The sequence below is a fragment of the Callorhinus ursinus genome, unplaced genomic scaffold (assembly GCF_003265705.2).
Source record: "Callorhinus ursinus isolate GAN/ISIS: 27379988/994484 unplaced genomic scaffold, GSC_fseal_2.0 scaffold17, whole genome shotgun sequence".
Taxonomy (NCBI): domain Eukaryota; kingdom Metazoa; phylum Chordata; class Mammalia; order Carnivora; family Otariidae; genus Callorhinus; species Callorhinus ursinus.
Window position 1 is genome coordinate 21,310,177 of NW_027397079.1, and position 26,453 is coordinate 21,336,629.

Sequence of the window (26,453 nt, forward strand, 5' to 3'; positions counted from 1 at the left end):
TTTCTCTAGCCCTACTTTTGGTGGTGTTTTTAACTCACCTCCTTGTGATTACTAAGAATTCTACATATTTTGCAAGAGATGGAGGTGAGAAGAACAGAACACTGTGAACAGGAAATATTCAGTAAAATTTACATCTGTGTTAATGGTACTTTTTAATTTCTCAGAGTAGGCAGTCATCCACTGAAGGCTTCCCCTGGGCTGGCCTTTGGGTAAGAAGCTTGCCTATGTTAATAAGATCGAGTTTTGGGGCGCCTGGGCGGCTCAGTTGGTTAGGCGACTGCCTTCGGCTCAGGTCATGATCCTGGAGTCCCGGGATCGAGTCCCGCATCGGGCTCCCTGCTCAGCAGGGAGTCTGCTTCTCCCTCTGACCCTCCCCCCTCTCATGTGCTCTCTCTCTCTCATTCTCGCTCTCTCAAGTAAATGAATAAAATCTTTAAAAAAAAAATAAGATCGAGTTTTGGCTGACAAAAATGTGGGTTTCTTTGCCCTTGTGTAGAATTTTAGTTAAATTGGGCTGGAGCTATGGTTGATCACCCTTTTGCTTAAAAATAACTCAAAGAAAACATTTCACAGTCTTAGTGGCAACCAATCCTAATGCCTCCCAGTTCAAGAATGGTCTTGATATCTGCTATAAACTGTTCTTGCTTTAATTTCTGTTCTGTGTGCTTGCCTCCTCCCAATGACAGCAGGCGTGAGCCCATACAAAGAAAACTATCCATAGTCCTAGAATGGTTTTCTCCTTCTACCTTTAAATCTAGTTGTAACTGCTCGACAAAGGGAACTTAACGTCCATTATTAACCCCGTGTTCATAAGCTCTTCTTTCACTAAGGGAACTGAGGCTTTCGCAAGAGATTCTTTTGGCCTCTTAACCAAATTGCATTTGCGGTTAACGTTATGATATCAGAGGCCTGAGTCATGAAATGGTACTGAGAAATGGAAAAGATGTGTCAGTGTCCAGCTGATGGTTCCCAGAACAGGATCTCAATTTCGTAGTCTTCCTGCTCCAGTAGCCAAGATTACAAGAGACAGTTCCTACTGAGAGCATCTACTTCGTTTGTGTGTACAGACACCTGTGGGTGTGTGCTTTCTTATTGTTTGAAATTGTCAGTGTCTTAAAGCTTGAAGTTTAGAAGTATATCAGGAGAAACTGAAATAGAACATAGTTTATCTAACTGATAAACTTACTTTTGCTTCTTTTCTACAAGAAAGAGTGCAAGTCTAATGAAAAAGTCGGGTCTTTAAAATATCCTTATTTTTCTTCCTCCTTGTGGATGAGTTATTTCCATGGTAATCACAACAAGCCTGAAACTGAGGTTAGCTCTCAGGCTGCCTGTGTGTTTCTGTGGCCTTTTGCTGGTGGTGAGATCCTTTATTGGGCCTCCAGACACTTGTGGAAGAGTCATTAAATTAACCACATCTGAATGTCATCAACAGATTAAGGAATAAATGGGGGGACCTAAGAAAATTGAGGAGAAAGAAACCTACTGGAGAAAAAGAAGATGATTCAGGGGATGGAACAAGGAAGGAGAAGACACAAAGTGGTCCATCTGGGGAGAAGGATCTGCCTTAGAGGGGCAATGCGTGTGATTAGAAGCATGTACTCTATAGCCAGATTGCCTAATTTAAATCCAGACTCCCCACTTACTGGCCATGTGGCCCTGGCGATATTCCTTAACCTACCTTTGCCTCAGATTTCTCATCTGTAAAATGAGGCCCATCATGGGTTAATACATTTACTAAGAACAGAATCTGGAATGAAACACGTGTTCAGTGAGAATCAGCCATGATTTATTTTTACCGGAGGTGCTTGGATCTGCACTATCCAATATGGTGGCCTGCACTGTCCAGTATGGCTTCATGTGGCTTGTGGGCACCTGAAATGTAGGCAGAATGAGTGAGGATGTGCTGTCAAGTGTGAAATACAGGTGGAATTTCAGAGACATTATGAAATAAGATACATAAAATATTAAAAAGTTTTGTATTATACATATGTTGAAATGATAATTGGATATATTGGCTTTCTAAGAAAATATATTAGTAAAATTAATTTCATTGTTTCTTTTTAGTTTTTTAATGTGGCTACAAGGACATTTTCAGTGACACACATGGCTTGCTTATATTTTTGTTGAACAGCACTGGTGTAATTGCTTCCTTCAACATAACAAGATCAGAGCAGGAAAATCAAATCCTAGCTCTAAATGGGGAAGGCTGTTGGCCCTGGCCTTACAAGCAGAAAGGGTGGTACATAAAGACATAGACATCCTGGCAGAATTGAAAGCAGACTTTCATCAGACATCCTCGAATTTGCCCCTCATGACCAGGGTACCTTACACTATCAATTGATTTTTTTATGAATCCTGTGAATTTTGTATGAGCAGTGCAATTATGACATTGATGTGTCTGATATAAGTTCAGATGTTTTCAGGGCAAACATCTGAATACATTTCACAGCTTTTCAATTGTTATTTCTCTTTTTCATATTGTGAGTATCAACATGGGGCAGTGGCCTGGGCCTCCCTCCACCTCTGAGAGGCCATCCCAAATCCAAGCTCGATATACATAAACAAATTGAGTTCTTGATGTCTAATGATACATACATTCTTAATTAATTTTTAAAGTTCCCTTTCTTACATGTTCTGGAGAATATGTTTGGCTTCAAAAGCAACTTAAGAAAAAAGTGCAAAATGGAGAAGGCCTTGTTTCTGAAGGGAAAGGAGCTCTTGCAAAATTGAGTTCGCTTGTTCTAAGGTCTCCATGTCATTACTGGGAGGAGGTGGGTGAACCTGCCCAGAGAGACGGAATACTCCTTGCAGTGTCCCGAGGGGCAAGAAGCTGGTTTGGCTTCTTGATGTAATCCAGCCCACATAGAATGCTTTTGGGGAGATTTGGTTCTGGATTTGACTTGGTTTGATTTGGCTTTATTCTCCTTTATCTTGCAGTGAAATATGAAGAGTTATACTGCTTTTCATTCAACCCCAAGCTGGATAAAGAAGAAAGAGAACAGGGCTGGATGCTGATTGATCTCGGTGAAGAGTACAAGCGAATGGGCCTCCCTAATAATTATTGGCAGCTCAGCGATGTGAATAGAGACTACAGAGTGAGTGCAGAGGCATCTGGTGAAATCTAGTTACTTAATCCAAGGGAACTCATGATTCACATAGCTTAGCATGACCTCTGTTTAATCTCCTTTAGTTTTTACAGCTCTTTGTAGATACAGATCTGTGGATTTGCAAGTCTCCCCTGGTTACTGTGAGCTGCATTTCCTACCTGCATCTAGAATCAAAGAGTTTGGCCAAGGGAACCTTAGAGAACCGCTCCCCCCACCCCCACACACACCTTCCCCTAATGCTTAAGGAGATGGAAACCCAGAGAAGCCCAGTGGCGGGCTTCATGGCCAGGCAGTGGGTGGGAGAGCCGGCCAGGGCCAAGTTCTCCCATCGGCTCTTTTTATAGTGCAGCGAGTGATTAGTGGGGAAGTCACAGGGACTCTGATGGCAGTCTGGCACCAGCTCCTCTCTGTACTCACTGAACTCTTGATTGGTACACAAGGTCACCAAGAGGCTTCCCTAGAGAAATGTGGAGAAATGTGTCCACGCTTACAGAAAGGCCTATGGAGAGGAAGGGAAGCAGGAGGGGCAGAATCAATCTCATATTGTCCCTCATGATGGGCTTACAAATCAATGTTGGTTTCCCTATTAATTTTTAAAATATTTTAGGTAATAAAAGCAATGTAAGAATGTTGCAGAGAATTTATAAAAGCAAGAAAAAAGAAAAAATACCCACCATCTCAGTGCCCTAATGTTCTTCTATTAGGTTTTAAAATTTTCCTTCAGTTTCTTTTTCCCATCTGCATAGTTTTAGTAGCTCTTTTCTTATATAAGCAATGCATTTAATGATTCGAAATTAGAAAATACAGAGGAAAGGGAACTGTTCCAATATATATAACAAATATGGAATTATATTACACATGCCTTGTGTTTGCTTTTCTTCACCCATCATACTGTTTTTTCCTAATAAATATATTTTATATCATAAAATCACATAGTATGGCTATATCCTATTCTTTCTACCTAATCTCCAATTTTTAGACATGCAGATTATTATTATTTTTATGATTTTAAATAAACATAGAACATCCTGGTGACTATACTTCTGCCCATGTTCAAATTCTTTTTAAAGACAGATTCCTAAAGGTGAAATTTCTGTGTCAAAAAGTTTACATAAATTTTTATACATGTTGTCAAAAAGAACTGCAGAAAAGTTGGACCAATGTATATAAATTCTCAGCAGCCGTGTATGAGAATGCCTGATTCTTTGTTCCCTCACTGAGAAAGATGTCAGTTCTTTAAAAGTTTTTTTAACAACCTGATAGTGGGACAAGGGATGTCTCATCTTAATTGAATCTACATGCTTTGATTTCTTGATTTGTAGATTTGTATATGCTGATTGACCATTTATATCTTATCTCCTGTTAATCGACCATTTCTGGTTACGTTTTTAAAAATTTTTTATTATTGACATATAGTTGGCATACAATGTTATATTAGTTTCAGGTGCACAACATAGTAATTTAGCTAGTCTATACATTATGTAATGCCCACCACGGTGAGTGTAATCACCACACAATGTTATTACAATATTATTAACTCTGTTCCCGTGCTGTACTCTTCATCCCTGTGACTTATTTACCACCGGAAGCTTGTACCTCTAACTCCCCTTCACTTCTTTCTCCCACCCTTCTACCTCTCTCCTCTGGCAACCAGTTTGCTGTCTGTGTTTATGAGTCCATTTCTGTTTTTTTGTTTGTTTCTTTGATTTCACATAAGTGAAATCATACGGTATTTGTCTTTCTCTATATGGCATATTTTACTTAGCATAATGCCCTCTTAAGTCCATTTATGTCAGAAATGGCAAGATCTCATTCTTTTTTATGGTTGAGTAATATTCCTCTGTGTGTGTGTGTGTGTGTGTGTGTGTGTGTGTGTTTTTTATATATATATATATATACCACATCTTCTTTATTCATTTATCTATCAATGGACACAAGTTACTTCCAGATCTTGGCTATTGTAAATAGTGCTGCAGTGAACAGAAGGATGCATATTATCTTTTCAAGTTAGTGTTTTTGTTCTCTTTGGGTAAATGGTAGTAGAATTGCTGGATCATATGGTAGTTCTATTTTGAATTTTTTGAGGGACCTCATACTGTTTTCCACAGCGGCTACACCAATATACATTCCCACCAACAGTGCCTTGGGAGTTCCCTTTTTTCAACATCTTGCCAACACTCGTTACTTCTTGTCTTCTTCTTTTTTTTTTAAATGAAGATAGTTTTTTTTTTTTTTAAAGATTTTATTTATTCACGAGAGAGCGAGAGAGAGAGAGGCAGAGGGAGAAGCAGGTTCCCAAGGAGCAGGGAGCCCGACGCGGGACTCGATCCCAGGACCCTGGGATCATGACCTGAGCCGAAGGCAGACGCTTAACCATCTGAGCCCCCAGGCGCCCCGTACTTCTTGTCTTCTTAATACTAACCATACTGACAGGTGTGAGGGGATACCTCATTGTGGTTTTGATCTGCATTTTCCTAATGATGAGTGTTGTTGAGCATAGTCTCATGTGTCTGCTTGCCATTTGTATGTCTTCTTTAGAAAAACAGCTGTTCATGTCCTCTGCCTGTTTTTCCCTGGGATTATTTCGATTTTTTGGTGTTGAGTTGTGTAAATTCTTTATATATGAAACCCTTATCAGATATATTACTTGCAAATATCTAAATATCTTCTCCCATTCGGTTTGCTTTGTTGATAGTTTCCCTTGTGCAAAAACTTTTTATTTTGGTGTAGTCCCAATAGTTTGTCATATAAATATAGTAATAATTAACTATATATATAGAATGTATGTAATATATTATACAAATGCATATATTTGATTGCTAGCTAAAGGAATAAAAATAGTACAGTCCTGGTACAAAAATAGACACATAGATCAATGCTATTAAACCTCCTAATGTTCCCTCCAGATCACCTTTTGCTCCAATGTCACTGACTGCCATTTGGTGTTGTCCTTCTCTATTTATAATGTTTCTACATATGTAAGTGGTAAAAATGTAGTATTTTGTGTGTGTTTTATATTTTCTATACGTGGTGTTACGCTGAATGTCGCTTACTGAAACTTGATATTTCACTTAACATTCTATTTATGAGATTCATTTCATTTTTAGCAAACACATCTATGATAGTTAGCATGTGCCAGATACTGTTCTAAAAACTTGACAAATGTTAGCAGTCCCATGTGATAGCTGTTGTTATCATCCTTGCTTTACAAATGGAGAAACTCAGGCATAGACCGGCTAAATAACTGTCTAAGCCATCGAGAAGTGAAGAAACTGCCGAGACCTACAGCTCTCATTCCTTCATTCGTCACTGTGGTATTATACTGCGTTTTACAGATAGACCACAGTTTAAAAAAATTACTGTTATCCTTTTCTCCCCCTCCCTGTCTTTTTATTTTATCATCACAAAGCTGTTAACTGGCTTACGCATGACTCATAGTATATTGAGAGTTTCCATCTAGGAGTAGAATTTCTGAGTTAGAGTGTATGTGAATTGTAGCCTTACCAGATATTGCCAGGTTCTTTTCCAGAGTATCTGCATGGACTTACAGACCTAATAGCAAGATATACGAGTTCTCCCTACTCCACAGACTCACCGACAGTTGGTACTGCCTTTGTTTGGTGATAGACCTACTCGTTGACCCAGCAGTCTTACTTTTGGGAATTTATTCTCAAGAGTCAACATCATACAGACACACAGTATGTGTAAGGTGACTTATTGAAGCGTTGTTTGTAACAGCATATATTAGAAGAAACCCAAATTTCTTAATAGAAGATGAGTTAAATAAGTTTTGCTCTCTCCATATAATTAAATTAATGTGTAACCATTAAAAAATATGGAAGATTTCCATCTACTGATAAGAGAATTTGTTATTTGCTGTTTGTTTTTTTTTTTATCCTTTTTTCTATAAGGTTGTCTTTTTTTTATTGATTTGTAGAAGTTCTTTATAAATTCTAGCTAATAGTATGTTACCATGTATAGCTGTTGCAAATATCTCTTCTTCGGAGATGTTTAAATATTGACCCTGGGGAATCTTTGGATCCTCAGAAGTTTTGAGTTGTTAGTGTTTCCTGTTTTGTTCCGTGTTTTAGCATTTTTTTTTTTTTAATCCTGGCCTACTTACGAACTCTGTCCCAATTTTACGCTATATAATTTCCATAGTTACATTTGTACCAATTATGGTTAGTATGGTTTTATAATAAGACTTGATATTGTATAGGTCAGTTCCTTCCACATCATTCTTTTGATATCTTGAATTTACAGATTATTTGGGGTAGAATGGACATGTTCATGATACTGAATTTTCTTCATAATTACACTTAAATCTAACAACCATAATTGTACTCTGTGACTAGACATTTGGGGTTTCTTTGTTTCAATTATTATGAAGTATGTGGCAATGAATTTTTAGCCTTGAAATGAAAGGGAGGAAAATCCAAGTTTACCAAAGAAAATTGGATACCTTTTTAAATTTTTTAAAAATATGACACGCCCTTGAGTCAGGAAGAAAATGAATCTAAGCTACATCTTGTAGAATAATATTTTCTTGGAAACACAGGTTCTTCCTATTTTTGATGAGATTTCCTTCTCGAATTAGTGCCACAAACATGACTCATATTTAGTCACTTAACTCCTACATGTAGAGACTACAAAACATGAGTTACTCAGCATTTCTTTTCCAAAGTAACACACAGCAAACCGAAACTAACAACCAACAAACTGTGTTGAAACAGAAAAGGTGAAAACTTAGGGGATTTTCTGATTTTACTAACACCATTGAAATGGGGAGAAAGGATTATGTACCCTTATTTATTACCAACTTAGACCTATAATAAAAGTTGATTTTCTCAAAAACTTTCTAATAGTCCATTGAGAAAGTTATGATGTTACTTTTACTTTTCATCTCGTGGTTGAGAAAATGTTTACTTTTTCCTCTCTTCTTTTACAAAAGTTATTTTTTCTTCTTTTTTTTTAGAGAAGGCGGGGGGAAGGCAAATGGAGAGGGAGAGAGAGAATTTTAAGCAGGCTCCACGCCCAGTGAGGAGCCCAACATGGGGCTTGATCTCACGACCCTCAGATCATGACCTGAGCCAAAATCAAGAGTCAGATGCTCAACCGACTGAGCGACCCAGGTGCCCCTATTTCTTTCTAATTAGAACGAAGCATAGGTTCAGAGCCTGTGCTGCTTTTTTCTGTTTGTGTGGTCTTGGGCGGCTAATCATCATCATCATCATCATCATCATCATCATCATCATCATCATCATTTCTATCATTATTACTCTTATTCCTACTTATAAGACTTGTCTATGATAGTCCAACTCTCAAAGCGAAGATTCCCTTCTGTACATAACTCCTGAAATCGTCTTTCTTAAATAAAATAATTGTCATTCATTACTAGGTTAAAATTTTAACCTGTTTCTCTTGGAATAAAATTTAAAGTATAATCTAAACCAGTAATTTAAAATCTTGTTTCGGTTTTCTACAGCTGTGTTTTATGTATTATGTATTACTTTATTTTATTTATATATAAATCATTTTATGTGGCTCGTACCCTCCTGCTTCTCCCCTAATAGTACATCATAAATTCCTTGAAATAAATTTTAGATCCTAAATGCTTAAGAAGAAAGTTGTCTGTGTAGATCTGTCTCAGTCTCTGACAACTAACTCTCCAACGTGCTCAGTTGAGTGGTCCTCAATAAATACAGAGGTCTAATTAAGATGCCTTGGATGGCCTCTCAGATGGACACTACCCAACAGTGGTAAGTGCATTTACTGCAAGAGTATAAGGTCAACAGAGATCGACTTTACTGGGAATGTAAAGCCTTGAAGCCAATAACTCTTTTGTTACTCATTACTTCCCTAGCACCTAACATAATGCCTGGCACATATGAAGTATTCAGTAGAAACTTGTTGATAGACAACAATATTGTACTGTAATCATCAAACTTGCCAAGAGTCTAGAACTTAATGATTCTGACCACTGAAAAGAAAGGAGAATTATGTAATGTGATAGGGGTGCTGATTATCACTATAGTGGCAATCATAGTACAGTATATAAATGTATCAAATTAACATGTGTACAATGGTATATGTCAAATATATTTTATAAAAACACTTGTTGAATGAGTGGAAGAATTATCAGAAGAGATTTTTCTTGGTGAGGCCAAACCAAGATAGGCAGGCACTCCAGGCAGGCTAATTTATTTAGTGGAGGACAAGGAAAATAATTTCCTCATTCATAAAAAAAAAAGTATGCAGAAATGATTTTAACTTACTCCACTTTCATTGGCTCAGGCAGTCAATGTAAAGAAGGAAAATTCAGAGGAAAAGCCTTTTGTACTTTTCTGAACTCCCATTCTCACTTATGTGATTTTCCAAACTAGGCAAAATTTGGGGAACCTGCATTGATTAGTTTCAGAATTTGGTGGCATAAATTGCACTATGCTGTGCATTATTCATTGTCAGAATTTTGACTATAACTGAGTGGGCTTGTTGTAAAAAGGACAGTGGTCAGTGCTATGCAGGACCTTTTTTTTTTTTTAAGATTTTTATTTATTTGGGAGAGCACGAGAGAGAGAGAGTGAGAGAGAGAGAGCGCCTGAGTAGGGGGAGGGGCAGAGGGAGAGGGGGAAGCAGGCTCCCTGCAGGGCTCCATCCTGCCAGGTCCCCTTATAGCTTCCCAAGGCCGAAGGAAGCTCAGTTTGTCTCATGCCTGTAACCTTTATGTGCACCGTAACTGCTATGGGACCAAGAGAAAGGGAAACTCTTGGATCCCCCAGGATCATGACCTGAGCCAAATGCAGACACTTAACCAACTCAGCCACCCAGGCACCCTCAGGGCTGTTTTCTCCATGAAAGTGCTGTCAGATTTCATGAAAGCAGGATGAATTCCCTATTTTCCAGCTTGGTTAAGAAGTTGTATCTTGAAACCTGAGCTTACCTGCCACCATGAATCTGACTTTTTTCCCAAAGTTGTTTTAGCTTCTCATAGAGCTTCCCACGCAAATGCTTATCAGAATGCCCATGTTTCAGTTCTGAGCCTTGAATTCTTTTCACCTAGACCCACTGCTAGTGCTCTGGGAAAAGGAGGAGTCCCTGTAACTGGCATCTGTCGTGTCCCTACATGGGAGGCTATGACCTCTGTGTGAGCCTGACTACTGTTGACTAGGTTGAGGTGTTGAGCTCTTGGACCTTGCTCATGCCAACCTAAAAGGTCCACGTTTTCCTACACTGTGGAGCGGGGAGAGCCCTGGTATTCTTAGAGGGTGGGAAAGCCTTCCCTGTTCTCTTTGGGAAGAAAGAGGACCCAGAGTGGATGGCAGTCAGGTCCCTAAGTAGGGTGGGGCCAAGAGTCTTACGGAGAGTGGGCTCCAAGGGTTTCCCTTTCTCTTGGTCCCATAGCAGTTACGGTGCACATAAAGGTTACAGGCATGAGACAAGCTGAGCTTCCTTTGGCCTTGGGAAGCTATAAGGGGACCCGGCAGGAGCTCCCCAGTTCCTAACTCACCTCTCTTATTCAGAAATGCTGTTATGTAATAGGCAGGTTGAGAAATCTCACCTATTATTTATTTATTTTATTTCATCATAAATAACTTTGCAATTCCTTAGTGTTATAATGAAGAAAGTAGGTGATTCCCACCTTTCTGAAACCCTCCCAATTTCCTTTTTAAAACTGTTATTTTAGGAAAATGTTGTAAGCCTGGTGCAATGACTGCATGCCTCTTGAACCTCAGACAAGCAGGTGTGGTCTGTGTTGTAATGTTCTAGCTGACTGACCGAAGAGAGGTTCGGGCACCAGATTTGCATGGGCAAGAAGGTGTAGTGTCTTGTGGTAGTCATTCTGGTCAAAGCTCTTGGGGTCCAACTAGGTTGGGCCATCTGTTCTCAGTACAAGATTTTCCTCCAGAGTGTCCGTGTTCCTGGAATGGGATTTCCACCACGGTGTCAGTGCCAGAGGCTGGAAATCTTTGAAGTCTGCTAATCTTCCCTAAAATGTCTTTGGCTCCTTGTTGAAATTACACGTTGAGCCTAACAACATCACTTTTGTGGCCCTTTTATCTCCTGCTTGATGTTGTTCACCAGTCTGGTAACCAAGACAGCAGAAGGGGGCGGGGGGGGCATCCTCACAGGACAATTGTCATGAGCTGTGGTGCGGAGGCTGGGCTCTTACTTGGGGTGGGTTTTTGTTCCCTCCAGTTCTATCTTTCCAGAGGGGTAGGTGAGAGCAGGGTTGGACAGAGTTTGTGTGGCTGACAGATTTCCCTGTTGTTACTCCTCCTGGAGGACTCCTCTTGAAATGGCCAAGAAGATGCTTGACTTCTGGGAAAGAAACGGCTCTTTGGCGAAACCCAGGAATTGCTATCTGAGCAATCTTCACATTGCAAAGAGATTGACGGGCTGATGTCAGAATGAAATACATGCTGAGCAACAAGTTGGTGATTATCGTTGCCACCCCTCACATCTCTGTCAGACCCAGTGGTTTATAAAGTGCTTTGTCATGGGTGTTATCTGATTTGACCCTTCTGTCAACCCCATGGGATATTATTTCTGTGTTTTATCAGTTTTAGAGGTCAGCATAGTTTGACTCTCTGAAGGTCATGAAGTTGGCAAATCAGAGCCACGTTCTAAACTGCTGATTCCTGACTAAATCACAAGATCATTCCAAGGCTCTAGAGTTTCCACTGTGGGAATCACCGCTAGCAATGCACAGGAAGAGTAAAATCATTTCATACCATTGGTGAAATCACACAGAAGAAACAAAAATAAAGCTGTTATGTTGTGTGGTACCAAGTCAGATCTAGAAACTTGTCTGAGCTGGAAGCCCAGGGAGGAAGCTTCTTGAAGGAGGCGGAGTTGGGTTGTCCCCTGAAGAATGGAGGAGACTTGGGAGATTTGGGAAGATGGAGGGGGAGAAGTATCCAGCGAGGGCATGGGCTTTGTCATGGGCACACTGCTGGTGCTTGCCACCCACTGGTGGGCTATCTTTCACTCAAAACAGGCAGCTCAATTTTTTCAGCTACCAGGATGCCGAATTGTACTCTCTCCCTTTTTGATGAAAGAAATGCTCACCTGTCACTGTCTTGCCCCTCGAAGTGCCCTCAGAAGGGACAGTGCACCAGGACAGACTGCTAAAGAGCGTTTGCTTCCCTTTGCTCTGATGCCATGGAATCAACAGCTCTTCATTTCTCTGAAGTGGCTGTTGCTTTCTTCAAAATAGCCTCCTCCATAACTTGGTTAAGAAAACTTAAGCAGCAATGTCCACAATAGCCAAACTGTGGAAAGAGCCGAGATGCCCTTCAACAGATGAATGGATAAAGAAGATGTGGTCCATATATACAATGGAATATTACTCAGCCATCAGAATGGATAAACACCCAACTTTTGCATCAACATGGACAGAACTGGAGGAGATTATGCTAAGTGAAATAAGTCAAGCAGAGAAAGTCAGTTATCGTATGGTTTCACTTATTTGTGGAACATAAGGAATAAGCATGGAGGACATTAGGAGAAGGAAGGGAAAAATGAAGGGGGGGAAATCGGAGGGGGTGACGAACCATGAGAGACGATGGACTCTGAGTAACAAACAGGGTTGCAGAGGGGAGCGGGGTGGGGGGATGGGTTAGCCCGGTGATGGGCATGGAGCACTGGGTGTTATATGCAAACAATGAATCACGGAACACTACATCAAAAACTAATGGTGACTAACATAACAAAAAAAAAAATTGTAAAGAAAAAAAATGGGGGCGCCTGGGTGGCTCAGTTGGTTGAGTGTCTGCCTTCGGCTTGGGTCATGATCTTAGGGTCCCTGGGATCGAGCCCCACGTCGGGCTCCCTGCTGGGTGGGGAGACTGCTGCTTCCTCTGCCTCCCCTCCCCCCATGGTTTGTGCGCTCTCTCTCTCGTTCTCTCTCGCTCGTTCTCTCAAATAAGTAAAAAAAAAAAAAACCAAAAGACTTAAATGTGCAACTTATAAGTAAGTATGGTGAATGGAATATCTTGCGGCAGTTCACAAAGCATTACGAGATGTCCTCAAAATCCCCATGTGTTTCCCGTGACAGGTTTGTGATTCTTACCCTACTGAACTGTATGTTCCCAAATCGGCCACGGCACACATCATTGTGGGGAGTTCCAAATTCCGGAGCAGACGGCGATTTCCTGCCCTTTCTTACTACTATAAAGATAACCACGTAAGTCTCAAGGCATGCTTTTGTTTTATGCTTTGCTTTTCTTGTTTTATCATAAACAGGCATTTTTCTAGCGGCCTGCTGTGTGTGTGTATGTGTGTGTGTGTGTGTGTGTGTGTGTGTTTCAATTCTTAAAGGTATGTGGATATTGCTGTGTGTGGTATTACATAACACCACTCTGCTTAAACTCTTACCTCAGGTAGAAGTTGACCTTTCATGTTTATTTGATGATAAAGTAATGGGATACTGTCAGAAAATACCTTAACCTAATCATCTAAACGAATGCCTGTCATTTTCTAAGTGGTCACCTTGGGAAGCTCTGTGCTCCTTCAAACAGTGCTAGAGATCCTTTGAAATGCCTGCTATAGTAAAGCTTCCAGAATCCATGGCATTTTCTTTTTTTTTAATGGCACACTCTTCTGAGCATCCTCAGTATAAGAAATCTTTGTTTACGGAGAGCAGGTTTTATTTTTTAAATATGACTTATAAGGGGCACCTGGATGGCACAGTTGGGGAAGCGTCTGATTCTTGATCTCAGCGTCATGAGTTTAAGCCCCGTGTTGGGTTCCACGCTGGGTGTGGGACCTCCTTAAAAAAGAATTATTTATAAAAGCTAGGATTAGATTTGTCTGCACCTAACAGGGCCTCTAAGTAAAAGTGCCTTAAACAGGATAGAACTTTATTTTCTCTCACATAAAACTCCGAAGGTGGGCAGTCTAGGCCCAGAGACTCAGTTGTCCATTACTCAGCCCTCAGAGACCTGAACTCCTGCACTTTTCTGCTCTGCCTTCCTTCGTCTTTGATCCTCATTGAGTGGTATAGGAGATGACTTTAGTACCAGCCACCATTTCCACAGAGCAGCGGGGGGCGGGGGTTGGGGGGCTAACGGGCTGTCACAGCTTTCTGAGGAAACCTCCTAAAACTGCCATGCAACACTTCTGCTCACATCCTGTTGGTCAGAACTGTGCAGGGCAGGTGAGAATATACACTCTCCTGGGTAACTGTGTAAATAACTAAAAATTGTGGTTCCATTTCTGGGAAGGACAAGAAAACAAATTTGGGGAGCCAAGAATGGTCTTTGCCACCCACTTCAGAAGTTATTTGACTTGAGTGGGGTGAAAAGTTGGGTTTTCAAGCTAGATGATATAGTTTTGGATTCAAAGGCAAATTCACAGCCATAAACAATTGCAACAGATGTGTGTGAGTGTGACTGCACATGCGTGTACCTATGGGTGAGGGAGTAGGCTCAGGTCTGTGTCCGATTCTAAGAGGAGGTTTCCAGAAATACCTTGAGCAATGCCGTCTGCACCCGAGTAAGCTTACAGCCTTCTGTGCTGCCTGCTTTGGAGGCAGATATTCACTGAGCAGTGTAAGTTCCGTTAATTGAAAGGATATAAACTATTTTACTTTTGGTTACATTCACTGGGGTCTAAAAAAGGCAAGTATATTATTAATGTTCTGTATTACTTGACTCCAACTATATTTCAGCCTACATAGAACTGGAGAAGTGGTGAAAGAAAGATGTGAATTTCTTAAAAAAAAAAAAAGATGGAGCGAATAGGGAGTTTCATGACATTGTATTTGAAATTAGGATGCCAGTAACATGGACACTTTTTGTAACATCCATTGATAAAGAAGTAAGAGAGGGAGGATCCTTTCTTTTATTGTTGTTGAAGAGGTGAAGGTGCGCTGGGTATTTAAAAAGTGTGCGTAGTGTCTACCCTACTTCTTTTCCTTCTGTTTTGATGTTCCTGAGAAAAGAGACTTTTTTCTTGGTCAGTTGTAATTATTGCGAAGGGCAAGTGTGCTATGTCTCAGAACAGGATAGAAGTCTTGGCAATTAGACCCCAGAAGCTCTTCACCTACTGGCCTCAGCTTTTCATAGTTCTGTTCCTGCTCTTGGAGGATCTTGACTTGATCTCCAGGCTGGAAAATGAACCATGCAGCCTTCATTTATAGTTGAAAATAACTGATTTCCTGTAGTTAGAACTTTCAGGAAGATAATGCTTCATGTTTTAGCTCTTCTTACAAAGTATAAAATAGAGATGTGTTTCTGAGCATTGCTTGATGAACCGGTTACCCCAGGGAAACAGTTCATGTGCCCAGACATACATACCCACTCTCCCACCCCCAGGAACTAAATTCCGTCCTGCATGGAGCAGAATGATCCATTTTGTGTTTTATAACAACATTTAGGTTTCAATATCCAGGTTCATGATGTAAATGCTTCTGACGTATCTAGGGATTTTTATAAAGGGACATACTGTCAAAGGTGGATTTCTTTGGTTCAGTGGATGATGTGTGAGGTAACAAAGCAGCAGTTCATGCTGTCATTGCTCTGGAAAACTCGTACATAAACCAGGCAGTCTTCCATGAAAAGTAAACAGATAAAAAAAAAAAAAAAAGGAAACAGGTGGATTATGTAAATTTGCTGATCTTTCTTTCTTCCCTTTTTGTGATTTTAGACATTTTAGTCTTTAGTATATGTTCTGCCAAAGCGAGCACTAAACATTTTAGGCTTAAGAATATGTATTCCTCACCCAGTAAAACTTACTGCTTGTGAATAAGAATATCATCTCTTTTAGTTAAACTATCATTCCTCACACATCCTTGTGTTACTTAAGGGCCCCTCTGGCTGGTGAGGTGGCTTGGCTAATGTGCGGTAGTGGGATCGGGAGTTAGATTATGGCATGAAATGCACATCATTGCATGAGCTAGAAGTCCTGGGGGAGAATCCTTTGATATAAATGCCCCTGCTGAGGGGGCATCATTCCTTTCATATCAGCTTTTATGATACGTGGTGTTGTAATCACTTCCTAGTCATTTGTTGGTGAGAAGAAGATCCCTGCCCTAAGGCTCCAGGGAAGGCTGCCCACATGACACCTGACACTGGGTAGAAGTGGTTGTCAGCGGTTTCTGGGTTGTGTATACTCACTTCCCAGGGGAGGAGGACACTGCGTGCCATTCAGGGCACCCAGGGGTGGTGCTCAGGAACAGAGTGAACCAGCAGGGACTGTGGGAGGCAGGCTTTGTAGTGAGGTGGGCACGGTGACCTCAGGTTCCTACGGGGGCATGTGATTGGCTTGTTGAATTCCATGGGCTGGCAGGGTACTGAAAGCCACTACTCAGAGATGAGCAGGTGCAGGAGCTCAGTCAGATCTTAGGGAGGGTTAGCTGGGGGGCTTTATCCATAGGAGCAAGGGGTGAAGGGGCACTTGTTGTTGGTCATTTGAGGCCCTCCCAATTTTACTGATGTCAAGGGAGAGCTCAGAATAAAAAGTTTAGGCCTTGAACTGCCCAGGGGTTATATAGAGCCATCCATACTCCCTTTGGATATCAAACTACTAACAGCTTTGTAGATAACAGTTAGAGATGTATAAATTATAAATGTCGCTTACATTCGGAAGCCTGTGCATGTTATTTACCAGCCCTTATAATTGCCGTATACTTTGTTCTTCCTTACTAAATGTTTCATTTGTTTCAGGGGTACAGATCTGTGATTCATCAGTCTTACACAATTCACAGCGCTCACCATAGCACATACCCTCCCCATAGCACATACCCTCCCCAATGTCTGTCACCCAGCCACCCCATCCTCCCATCCGCCTCCACTCCTGCAACCCTCAGTTTGTTTCCTAAGAGTTAGAGTCTCTTATGGTTTGTCTCCCTCTCTGGTTTCGTCTTGTTTCATTTTTAAGAAATCAGTTTTACTTTAAATGGTTAATAGTGTGATCTCCCAAATTCACAGTACAAATCTCTGGGAAACCAAACTCTGTTAAGATTTCCAAAGAAGTGATTTACCTTAAGAAAAACACTAACCTTTTCTCTTCCTTTCATAACTAATGTTTATTGAAACTCACTATGTGTTAGGTACAGTTCTAGGAAAATTATAAACCTCATCATACTCTGTAGTTTTTATATTATTATCCTCATATTGTAGATGAGAAAACCAAAGTTCAAAGACAATAGGTCAGTTACCCAAGATCATTTACCAAGTGAAAGCAAACTGTGGATTGAAAGCCAGACCTTCTTGGATGCCGCATCTTAATTCTCTCATGCCTCCTGACTTATTTCTGTACCTCGGTGCTATATTATTTTGGTTAAGAACTCAGGATCAGAAAATGTTATGCCTGGATGGAATTTCTGTCTTCCCTAATTATTAGCTGTGTAACATTGAGCAAGTTATGTCACCTCTCTGTGCCTTGGTTGCCTCATTTGGAAAATGAAGCAAATCATAGATGGTAATTGAGAAGATTAAATAAAAATAACACAAAGTTCCAAAAGACAGCCGACAAAATGGGAGAAGATATTTGCAAATGACATATCAGATAAAGGGCTAGTATCCAAAATCTATAAAGAACTTATCAAACTCAACACTCAAAGCACAAATAATCCAATCAAGAAATGGGCAGAAGACATGAACAGACATTTTTCCAAAGAAGACATCCAAATGGCCAACAGACACATGAAAAAGTGCTCAACATCGCTTGGCATCAGGGAAATCCAAATCAAAACCTCAATGAGTTACCACCTCACACCAGTCAGGATGGCTAAAATTAACAAGTCAGAAAACGAAAGATGTTGGCAGGGATGCGGAGAAAGGGGCACCCTCCTACACTGTTGGTGGGAATGCAAGCTGGTGCAGCCACTCTGGAAAACAGTATGGAGGTTCCTCAAAAAGTTGAAAATAGAGCTATCGTACGAGCCAGCAATTGCACTACTGGGTATTTACCCCAAAGATACAAATGTAGGGATCTGAAGGGGTATGTGCACCCCGATGTTTATAGCAGCAATGTCCACAATAGCCAAACTGTGGAAAGAGCCAAGATGTCTATCAACAGATGAATGGATAAAGAAGGTGTGAGATACACACACACATACACACACACAATTGAATATTATGCAGCCATCAAAAAAATGAAATCTTGCCATTTGCAACGACATGGATGGAACTAGAGGGTATTATGCTAAGTGAAGTAAGTCAATCAGAGAAAGACATGTATCATATGACCTCACTGATATGAAGAATTCTTAATCTCAGGAAACAAACTGAGGGTTGCTGGAGTGGTGGGGGGTGGGAGGGATGGGGTGGCTGGGTGATAGACATTGGGGAGGGTATGTGCTATGGTGAGCGCTGTGAATCGTGTAAGACTGATGAAACACAGACCTCTATCTCTGAAACAAATAATACCTTATATGTTAAAAAAAAAAGTAGGAAGGGAAAAATGAAGGGGGGGGGGTTATCGGAGGGGGAGACGAACCATGAGAGACTATGGACTCTGAGAAACAAACTGAGGGTTCTAGAGGGGAGGGGGTGGGGGGATGGGTTAGCCCGGTGATGGGTATTAAGGAGGGCATGTATTGAATGGACCACTGGGTGTTATGCGCAATGAATCATGGAACATTACATCAAAAAAAAAAATAAAGAAAAAAACACAAAGTTTTTATAGTAGTGCTCGCCACATAATAAGCATTCAAAAAATGTTGGGTATTTTAATTACTAGTAGTAATGTTGTAGATGAGGAGCTCCCGTGACAGTTTACCGTTGAAGAGTTTTCCCTCTGCTCTCAGGTGACCGACATCAGTGAGAAAGGCTGCCAGGCAAGGGTAATATTCTCTCAACAGGACCCACAGGGGAAGCATTAGGAAAGCCCTCTGGGGCGATTTGCTTTCTATCCATTGAAGCTACTTGCCTTTCGTTCCCAGCCCGCCTTTGGTCCCTGCCCTGCTTGCCTTTCTCTTCTAGGACCTCCCTCTTGCTGGCTGTCCTCATCTGAGTTCGGGCCCCCCAGTCCCTTTCTCCAGGCTACAATTGCACTTCTGCCAATAACTCAAGAATCCTACAACTCTGGAGCAACTCTGCTGCCCCTTTGCTTTTCCTACCACTCTGCCATGTATTTCCCTCCTGGATTCTGAACCCGGCTGCAGGACCCAGAGTTCTTTTTCTCTTTTTTCTTTTTAAGATTTATTTATTTATTTATTTATTTGAGAGAGGGAGAGAGAGAGAATGTGAGTGAGCGGGGAGGGGCAGAGAAGAGAATATCAAGCAGACTCCTCACTGAGCGCGGAGCCTGACACGGGGCTCGATCCCACAACCCTGAGCTGAAGCCAAGTGTCGGACCTTCAACCCGCTGAGCCACCCAGGCGCCCCAGAGTTCTTGACCGACCTCAGTGATTGCCCTCCCTCGCTGTTACGGGGTGGTTCTGGAATGCTCTGGCAGTGGCCCAGTTATGCGTTGAGCTATTCTGCGGTTCTCGGGCTTGCCTGCAGGTCCTCAGCTGAAGGATGGTATGGTTACTGAGAAACATTCCCACCTTTTCCAGTGAGGAGCACCAATGCTTCCTTTTTTTTCCGGGGAAACCCAAACCCTAGCTAAGTTGTCCTGGGTTGAATTTCAGGGACAGTTAAGCTGTGCTTGGACTCAGAGCTGGGCTATCCCTTCCTGCACAGAGTCCTGCAGGGCGGGCACCCTGAGCAGGCTCTGCCACCACCATTTTCAGTGAGTTTGCCCTGCTTCACCTGCCCGCCTGCAGCAAGAGGCCTCTCTTCCTCACCGAGCCCTGCTCCCTCCATATTCTCATCCAGGGGACTCACAGCCTCAGTGTGGATTCTTGGCAAGAGTCATTCCTTTAAGTGTTAAAATAAAATCTAAGTCCCTAAAAAGCACTTTGCCTCAAAAGTCTCAGTTTTATAGCTGCTAGGATGTATCCATACTCCCCTCCCAATACCTCAGGGAAAGGTTTACGCTATTGTACATGTCATCTGTCAGAATCGCAGCCTAGGGAAATGGCAGAATAGAACGCAGACTGATTCCAGAGGAAAGCCCTGCTCCTAGCTCACCAGGGGCAGCCTGGGGGTGTGCCTGCTCTCTTGGGTGACAAAGGTCTTTCGTCACAACAGAAACTTCCCGGACATTTAGGATTAGAATGGGTTTTTAGTATTTGTGATGTTTCCAAACGAGCTGGTAAAAACTGATGGAAAGCACAACACAATAACTTATTTATTTTTTACGAGTCTTGCTATTAGCAGTATCCTGTACATTTTAGGAGAATAGTTATTTACTTTATATTTCTACCTCCAGCAGGAAAATGAAATAATACCGGTGAAAGGGAAAGTAGGCTACGTAAATGGCTTTATATTTCCTAATTTAGATCCTATCTGAACATCCATATTCACTCCTAATTTCTTGCGCAGAGAAACTTGGCACTGCTTGCCCTGGTAGTGGTTTCTCTGGCCTGAATTAAAAAGAAACCAAGCTTGATGTTTGGAAGGCATGAAGATGCTTCTACAAGCCGGCTTGGGGCTCGTTGCTGGGGCCGTGGTCTCGAGGTATCAGTGGGAGCTGACGCTGCCATGTCCCGCAGGCCTCCATCTGCCGAAGCAGCCAGCCCCTGTCCGGCTTCAGCGCCCGGTGCCTCGAGGACGAGCAGATGCTCCAGGCCATCAGGAAAGCCAATCCGGGAAGTGACTTCATTTACGTCGTGGACACCCGGCCCAAAGTAAGTGTTGCCGTTCCCGTGCATGTCTTCACAGCCCTGAATCGTGAACCTGGAGACGAGGCAAAGGTAAACAAACGGACTGTGGTCCCCGCTCCGGGTGCCTCGTCGGCAAAGGGGCTGTTCCTCTTTGTAAAGTCAGGATGGGGCCGCCCTGCTCGGCTGAGTGTTTCTCCGTGGGTGAGTGTGTTTGCACCTGTGAGTTGTTTCGGGGGGTGTCCTACGCTCCTCATCGCGTCAGAGCCTTTCGAGAGTTCCCCTGCTCCTAGCATCGTGCCGGGTACATGGTGCACACAACCAATGAGTGTGGTTTAATTTTGGAGCTTGCTCTCCTAAATACACCAAATTATTATTTATTTATTTTTTTGGCTTGTTTCTAAAATTGACCTTTTCTGCTCTAACAATAAATTACTGCGGAGCTCCCACAGTTCATGTTTTGTGAGGTGTTCAGCTATACTATTTCAAATTCAACTTGTAGCAATCTGGATCTGTGACTCGGGAAGATTTACAATATACAATGTCAAGTAGAAAAATAATCACAAAATAATATGCATACTGTTGTGTTTATGTCAAATAAAACTACAGGCATATACAAATTTCTGTTAAAATAAGAAAAGATCTGGAAGGATAAACGCCAACCTGTTAAAATTCCACGGAGAAGGGAGGATTTAGAGAGGTAGAGAACTTTCTACATGTCTCTTGTTTGAAATATTTTTTTTTTTTTTAGATTTTTATTTATTTGACAGAGAGGGAACACAAGCAGGGGGAGCAGGAGAGGGAGAAGCAGGCTTCCCGCCGAGCAGGGAGCCCGATGCGGGGCTCGATCCAGGACCCTGGGATCATGACCTGAGCCGAAGGCAGATGCTTAACAACTATGCCACTCAGGCACCCAAAAATATTATTTTAATTATGCATGTATTCATATACTGATTTTATAATTTAATAAAACAGTCAACAGGAAATAATGGATGTAGTTGTCAAGGGGTAAGCCAAGTCCATCTTGCAGGGTATCTCTCAGTCACAGAGGCCCATGCATTGTATGATTCCATTTATGTGAAATGTCCAGAACAGACAGATCCATACAGACAGAAGGTAGGCTGGTGGTTGCCTCGGGTTAAGAGGATTGGAGGAAGTGGGGGTGACAGCTAATGGGTGGAGGGTTTCATTTTGGGGTGATTAAAATGTTCTAGAAATAGATTGTGGTGATGGTTACACAACACTGTAAATATACCAAACACCACTGTGGATGAATTGTATGGCCTGTAAGTTATGTGCCCATGAAGCTATTTTTTTTTTTAAGATTTTATTTATTTATTTGACAGAGAGACACAGCGAGAGCGGGAACACAAGCAGCGGGAGTGGGAGAGGGAGAAGCAGGCTCCTTGCTGAGCAGGGAGCTCGATGTGGGGCTCGATCCCGGGACCCTGTGATCATGACCTGAGCCGAAGGCAGATGCTTAATGCCTGAGCCACCCAGGCGCCCCTCCAACGAAGCTGTTTTTTAAAAAGAGCATAAGGACACAAGAAGCGTTATAACAGGACGTAGGAAGTATGACTGACAGCCCCAGTCGCTTAAAAGTATACCCTGATGTGAAGACTAGGTAACTATAGACATAGTCTATACTCATGGGCCATATGAAAATTGAGAATTGGGTATTAGCCATTATGTAGGCACTCAGACCCTGGCAGTTTTCAATGCTTCTCTGAGCCTCACGTCATCAAATGCTGTGATTCATGGCCTGGTTCCCTTAACTTGGTGTTTTGCTGGTGTAAGTGAGATGAGCGCCCTGGTCATCCCCGTGAACTCCCACAGTCCCGAGCTCCTGACCGAAGGGGAGCTGTGGGGTACCGGTGGGCGGGGCGGCGGCCGAGGCGCCTCTCTCAGATACCGGATCCGCAGGTCCGCCCCGGAGATCAACGATAAAACCCATGTTACAGCCAGATTCCGTTCCAGCAGACGATACATAGGGGATTCTCTTCCTTTCAGGTACTCTGAAAACAAAACAAAGCTGGTCTGCTGGTAGATTTTCACCTGAACGATACCAGCAGCCCTCTGACTTTCCTGTTCTCTTTGCATGTGTGCTTCTCGCTCTGGCCCTCCGCACCATCACCCCTACCTGCTCACCTTGACTCTTTCCTGTCCTCTGTTGTACCTTCCATGTAAGTAAAGTGCAACTGTTTGGCATTTCCTCGTGACCAGAGGTGAATTAAAGAACGCCTGCGTCTTAGGCACATGTACTGAGCCTGAGGTAAGAAAAGGAAGGGCAGGGGCTTTCCTGAATTGGGGTGCCCTTCTCCTGTCCTGTTCCCAGATTCAAAGAAAAGCCAGACAGATTCACCTACTCGTTCCAGGGCCAGTGATGCAAGTGCGTACTGTGTTTACTATGCGTAAACCTTCTGGGACGTGTAGCAGTTGTTGAGCCAGGTGGATTCCGGATTTAAAATGAATTAATCCAGAGGATTTGATTTGAAGGGTATATTTAGCACAAAGCGTGTTTACTTGAGGCGATAAGAAGTTTGATGCTGATCCATTAAAGAAAACTGGTGTCTCATTCGAGGGCCCCATTCTTGTATTTGCTCACGCATCCACATACTTCACGTGAGTTCTAAACTGTCTGCTTAGATCTGTTTGTTCAAGAACAAGGCTGTTGAGTTTTGGTTGCCGAGTGTTAGGCTTCCTTGGTAGCCAGGAGACGGAGCCCAAGCTTGCTATAGGTGGTGGGAGTGGGAAATGGGGTGCCTGCCCTGGGTTTGCTCTCAGGATCGGGGGCATCTGGATCATTCCTGCCCTGGGAGCAAGGCTCACCCTACATGCTGCCTGTTGAGATGAAGGCCTTCTGAATTCCTTGTTGACATTACAATCTTGGGAGGCAGAGGCAGTGAGGTCCTCAGCATGTATTGAATATCTGCTCAAAAACAACTATACCCTTGGGGTCGTATATTACTGCTGGGATTTGGTGCCTTAAGAAGATAGGAAACAATATCGATGCACTAGATGTTGAATTGTAAAATGAGAGGAACTAATTTTCTCTCAGCCTTGTCGATGACTTGTTACTTTAGTCTCGGACTTTGCTGAGCTTGTAATAATGCTCGTTTAATTCTTACAGTCTTCCTGAAAAGGAGGGGATGTAGATTTCGAGAGGTTAAGTAATCTGCCCAAGGTTGCAGAGTTCAGGACAGAGCCCACGTGCCAGTCCAGGCTCACCTGTGGCCAAAGCCTGTGCTCCTTCCACTCGACGTGATGCTGTTCATAGCAGTCTCCAGGGGAGCCTTGTGTGCACATCAGCCTCAGGAGGGTTGGCGCCTCTGAGCACACACCTCGTGAACCTAGAGACATGGAGCTGAAGAACCAACCAGAAGCTCATCTGGAATCAGGCCAGGGTCAGAGGAGCCACGAGGGCCTCTGAGCTAGGCTCTGCTGCCAGCACCTTGGGAGGGAGCCCTGAGCAGTGCTGAGAAGGGGGGAGGGTAGGTAAGCACCTGCCTCCACTCATGCTCAGCCTCTTGTCGTTGCTCCTTCTCCAAAGACAGCTTTATGGTTATGGCTTCTAATCGCACCCCGTAAGCAGGTTTTTAGTTGCATTACAGGATGTTGGATACTTTTTGTTTCTCTGGGATCAGTAATTAGGTGGTTTCTACTCACCAAATCCTGGGGGGGTGGTGGTCTGAGGGAATCCGTTGTAAAGATTGGGGTGCCTGAAAGAGGAGAATCTAGGACCTCCTCTTTTTGTGGGATGTGTCCCATCCTTGCTGATGGCCACCGTGGCGGCGAGCGGGGGGAAAGGGAGCTGGAGAACAGTAGCGTTCAGAGGCAGGGGGCAGTTTGCACTCCTGTCTGGTAGTGCAGGGGTGGAGGGATTTCCCGTGGGTCAAGTGCACACTGAGGAAGGAAGTGCATAGGAGCCGTCTTGCTAGTGTCCCTCCAAAGACGGCTCGTCCCCTGGCGGTCCCCAGCTGCGTGTGAATGCAGGGTGTCTGCTAGGGAGTGAAGTTGAGGGGACTTGGAAGAGGCTCGAGCCAGGGGGATCTCCCGTGTCACTGACCTGTGTACCCCGTATCTACAAAAGCCCACATACGTGCCCTGGGAGATGCAGCATTTGGACCCTTTTCACCGAGAGGGCGGTGAGGGCCAGTAAGTGTGACCAGAAAAGCAGCAACGTCAAAGGAGAGAGAATTGTGGTCTTGCCAGCTTTATAAAAAGATGTTTACCACTTATCCCTCCTCTGTACCCCCTCCACACCCCCTCCCCCCCCCCAAGGCAGATAGCGCCTAGAAGAAAGAGGAACGGGAAGGGAGTAGGAGAGCAGACCCCTCACCTGTCCTTATAGCCTGTAATGAGGGAAAGAGATAATTTTGCATCATATATGGAATTGGAATTTTAAATGGAGCTGGATGGTGATTTTTCTCTCTGGGTGTAATCCAAAAGCTATTCATTCTGCCTAAGATGTCCTTCGGGGTAGGAAAGGAAGAGTTCCCTAGCAGGGTTGTATGCAGTAGTTGCAAGAGAGCAAGCCTTCTCATATTTTCCTGTTTGTGTCACACGTTCAGGTTCTTCAATTCACCAGTTAGAGATGGAGGGAGGGAAAGGAGCGTCATGGGACGCTTGCTGCTAGGCTGTGGCCCAACCCTCCTCCTGCCAAGATAACTTTTGTTCTCATTTCCCAACCCTGTCAGATCAGCTCCTGTCGCTATTCAGGTACAGAATGTACTCTGCTGGAATTGAGACTGCAGGGTTAGGGTAGTTGTAGTCCTCGGGGTGACGAGGCTGACGCCGAGGTTATCGTTGGCTCAGTTCTCATGGTTTTGGTGTGTCTGACTGATTGATTGAGGGTCACAGGAAGAATCTGATTCTGTTTCTTAACATTCTTGGCCTGTTCACCTTTCCACTTCACTCCAATATTCAGTCCTTTGTTTGGCTGGTCAGCCGGTCAGTAAATCTTCGCTGAGTCCTACTGTGTGCCAGTTGGAGGGATATGGCCACAAAGCAGGCCTGCAGGCTCCCCACGGAGCCTATGTCCTCCACTCCAGCCCAGAGGACCTTCTCTGCCATCAACCTACATCCTAAAATTTTCAAATAAACCTGGTCAGAATCCTTCAGGTGCTCTCCACCGTCATGGGTAAAGTCTAACCTTCTGAATCGGGCCTCTCTGTAGAGGAGGCCTCACAATAATTTTTAGCCTCCTCTCTAGCTCCTGCTACCATCCATGAACAACTGACTCCACTGGCACTGGTCGGCTCACTGATACCCATCTGCCCCTTGACTTTGTGTCCCACTTCTTCTGGAATGCCCTCCCCTTTGTCTCCACTTCCCAGACGATTGAAGTCCATCTCAAGGCTTCTTGCTTTCATGAGACGTGACCCCCGATCCCCTAGGCCACGTGGGGCTTCTCCCGCCCAGTCCTGGCGGGTCGAGTCCGTTATTATTTGGTGCTGTGTGCTTCCCCCAATACACTCAAAAGCTTATGGTGGCAGGGACAGCTTCTTATTCATCTTTTTATTCTGTTCAGCATCTGACACACAGTAAGTGTTCATTAGGAGTTTGTGGAGAGGGCGCCTGGGCTCAGTCAATTAAGCGTCTGCCTTCGGCTCGGGTCATGGTCTCAGGGTCCTGGGATGGAGCCCCATGTTGGGCTCCCTGCTCAGCGGGGAGTCTGCTTCTCCCTC

The 26,453-nt window shown here is 43.2% G+C and overlaps 1 protein-coding gene across 2 annotated transcripts in view; it reads left to right on the top strand.

Annotated features, from left to right (window-relative positions):
- MTMR7 (myotubularin related protein 7) overlaps positions 1 to 26,453 on the top strand; it is a 113,564-nt gene that overhangs the window by 55,265 nt on the left and 31,846 nt on the right. For both annotated transcript variants that reach the window (XM_073902361.1, XM_073902362.1), the window contains exons 4-6: positions 2,941 to 3,098; positions 13,168 to 13,296; positions 20,659 to 20,793. In XM_073902361.1, coding sequence (XP_073758462.1) covers positions 2,941 to 3,098; positions 13,168 to 13,296; positions 20,659 to 20,793 — 422 coding nt within the window. The remainder of the gene's footprint in view (positions 1 to 2,940; positions 3,099 to 13,167; positions 13,297 to 20,658; positions 20,794 to 26,453) is intronic.